Raw genomic sequence first — 2921 nt, 5'->3', positions numbered from 1 at the left:
ATCTTTCCTTATTTTTAAACCATAGGTGAACATTTACAGGGTCCGGCATACATACATCTCAGCTGAAGATAAACCAATAACTGTGGTCGTCTACCCTGCAAGTATACATCTTGTATGCGCATGCCACAGAAATGCACAAAGGGAGTGGGGGGTGGGGGGGGGGGGGGGGGTGGGGGGGGGGGGGGGATTGGGTAGGGATATACAATATTGTTTCACATGGAAGGGAAGGGGACAGATAGAGTTGGATCCCATGTAAACATTATTTATGTAAAGGCATGCACGTCGGAAGACGCCAACAGCAGATCGAGGTGATGGGGAAGCCATATGCTAATAATCGCCTTTCAGCCGATTTATTTTCATTTTTAGTTTTAATCAGGCTTAACATTCTATCACAACATACATGTGCAATAAATAATTTAACAAACACAAATGTATGCAGTGTCATTTTTGACTGTAAAACCTTTGGGATGGAGATGGAGGCATCCGGCATAAGTTTCATCTGTAAAGCTATTTGGTGCATTCTGGAATATTATAAAACAGTTTTTAAAAATGAATTTATGACAAATTGAGTAAACATGAATAACCGCGACCTTCCAGCCTGATTCCAGCAGCTTTGCTGTGAGACTCGCTTTCAATAATTATAAGAGAGATAAATACAGTTAATGGGGCACACAGTATACACGGATTACGACAATAATGAAAATGCTTCTCTTAGCTTTAAAATGTTCCCGTGAATCGGATTTCTGTCATCATTGTTTGACTATCAGGTTAATAGTTCTATGATCTTTTGGTACCGCGGAAATTTTTCCAAAACGTCTTGGCGATTCGCTAATTGAAAATCATCTAATTCATATCCAGGCGAGATGGTGCACCCAACTAGCGTGTGAGACTTCGGGTCCTTGAGGCAGGCCCCAACCCAGGAACATCTTGGAAGGACTGCCTGGAACGTTTCATCCTTGGCTACGTCTGGCCCAAGTGTATGCATCTTGTAGTCCCCATTGGGTACAAATTCGTGAATTATGAGGGGACTGCCTTCGTAGAAGTGCCATATTCCGGGCGATTTTAGCCGATGCAGCTTGGCGACTTGTTCATTAACGAGGAGATAGTAGAAGGATGAGCTAACGGACCGGTCGCCGGAATAACGAAAGGACATGTCCTCCTGCGACACGGTGTCTTGCGATCGGTACAGTTCGCAGCAGTAACCTCCCTGTGGGTGGGGAATCATGTTATGATGCGCTATAAGCTGTTCCGGACGTGAACTCATCCCGCATTCGTGTTTTAGGTTGTGTCGTAGGAAAGCTCCATGTTGTGCTAACACTATTTCGGATGATTCCTATTAATGTAATCTACAAAAATATAAAAATTAAAAATTAATATTTAAATAATTAATTAATTAATTAATGGTGGGGGTGGTGAGTTGGGGGAGTAGGTGGTGATGGACTTGAGGTAAAATGTTTTATTTTTTTATTTGGCAAACAGCTAAAACTATTGGTATCACACTGAATTTCCCTATCCCCTATCTGAAACAATATAGGGCCAAGGACTTGGGAATACCCAAACCGATGTGTACATAATAAATGACACATTATGTTAATACGAATAAACTTGAAATGATGTAAAACCAGTGCACCACGACTGGGACACCAAATACTATGCTATGTGCTGTCCTGTCTGTGAGAAAGGACTTATTTAATATCCCTTACTGCTCATGGAGAAATGTAGCGGGTTCCTCTAAATTGCAAAATGTTCGACATCCAACGTGCCCTAGTGGCGTCATTAACAAAACAAACTAACTTTTAAATATGATATATTCAGAAATATTCGTCCCTTTTTCCAAAGCGTGGTGGGGTTTTGTGTGTGTGTGTGTGTGTGTGTTTGTTTGGTTTTTATATTATTATTATTATGTTTATTATTATGTATGTATGTATGTATGTATGTACACATGTGTATATGTGCATGCGTGTATTCAGAGTATACACATGTATACAAAAATTATAAATAAATGCATGATGAAAAATGCTTTTGAAAAGTGTTGTGTTTACCTATATTTGTAATGATGAATTTTACTTGTAGAATCAAAATTGCTCATGAATCCCACAGAAACTCGAACGCTTCACGCACTCAGACTGTCTGTCATCCCCACCTCTATATTTACTTGCTTCCGCCGTGAACGTAAAAGTTCAATGAGTTGGGATTCGTCACCCACAGTCTAGACCCCCCTCCACACACACACACACACACCCCACCACCCCACCCAGTGCATAATTTCCTGCACACTATTTCACATACTGGGTCGTAATTGCTTTAAACTGTTTACAGGACCATACGTTACATGTACCTACAGGTTGTACTATACCAAATAAAATCCCATAGGCGACCATATTAACGTTTGTGCTTAAAAACACAATATGCAATATATCAACCAAATTATTACCCATAAATATCAGTACTACAACCCCTACCTCAAAGTATTAACTGAAGAAAATGGTACCTTTCCTGGCTCATTTTCGGTATAACCAGATGTTTCTACAACAACCCTAGTTTCGCACAAATTTAAGTACTTGTTTTTACAAGTACCCCATACATGTTCCAAGCAAAAGGCTACTTGACACAGTGGTACTAGATGAAACTATTTTTTTTTACAACCAACACACTCACATTTATAACCAATCACAGGACTTGTGGTGTTAACTTCTCTATCAAAAGTGCCGTGCACCTGGAACTTTGACCCAGCCGGAAATTATTTGGTTTAGTGCTACCTACAAGAATAAGCAGGCGCGTGTGTAGAAAATTGTGCAAAGTGGTTTAGACTGTAGCTAACGTAGTTTTTAAGGGCGCGAGGCGGGGGAGGTTGAATTATGTTCCCTCGACAACTATATTAAAAGAAAACAAATTTGGAATGGGGAGGGGGAGTGGGTCGT

The 2921-nt window shown here is 40.4% G+C and overlaps 1 protein-coding gene across 1 annotated transcript; it reads right to left on the bottom strand.

Annotated features, from left to right (window-relative positions):
• Positions 1 to 334: 334 nt before the first annotated feature.
• Positions 335 to 2695, bottom strand: LOC121369008. The gene is made up of 2 exons (XM_041493801.1): positions 2659 to 2695; positions 335 to 1346 (listed from the first exon to the last, which is right to left on the bottom strand). The coding sequence occupies exon 2, from the start codon at positions 1262 to 1264 to the stop codon at positions 764 to 766; it is 501 nt and encodes a 166-aa protein (XP_041349735.1). The 5' UTR covers positions 1265 to 1346; positions 2659 to 2695; the 3' UTR covers positions 335 to 763.
• Positions 2696 to 2921: the final 226 nt, after the last annotated feature.

The sequence above is a fragment of the Gigantopelta aegis genome, chromosome 3 (genome assembly GCF_016097555.1).
Source record: "Gigantopelta aegis isolate Gae_Host chromosome 3, Gae_host_genome, whole genome shotgun sequence".
NCBI lineage: Eukaryota > Metazoa > Mollusca > Gastropoda > Neomphalida > Peltospiridae > Gigantopelta > Gigantopelta aegis.
Note: the sequence above shows the minus strand (reverse complement) of the source record. Positions and strands in the feature narration are given on the sequence as shown.

Bases quoted from the DNA above. Each gene is read 5' to 3' on its own strand.
- LOC121369008 (XM_041493801.1), bottom strand. From the start codon at position 1,264: ATGAGTTCACGTCCGGAACAGCTTATAGCGCATCATAACATGATTCCC.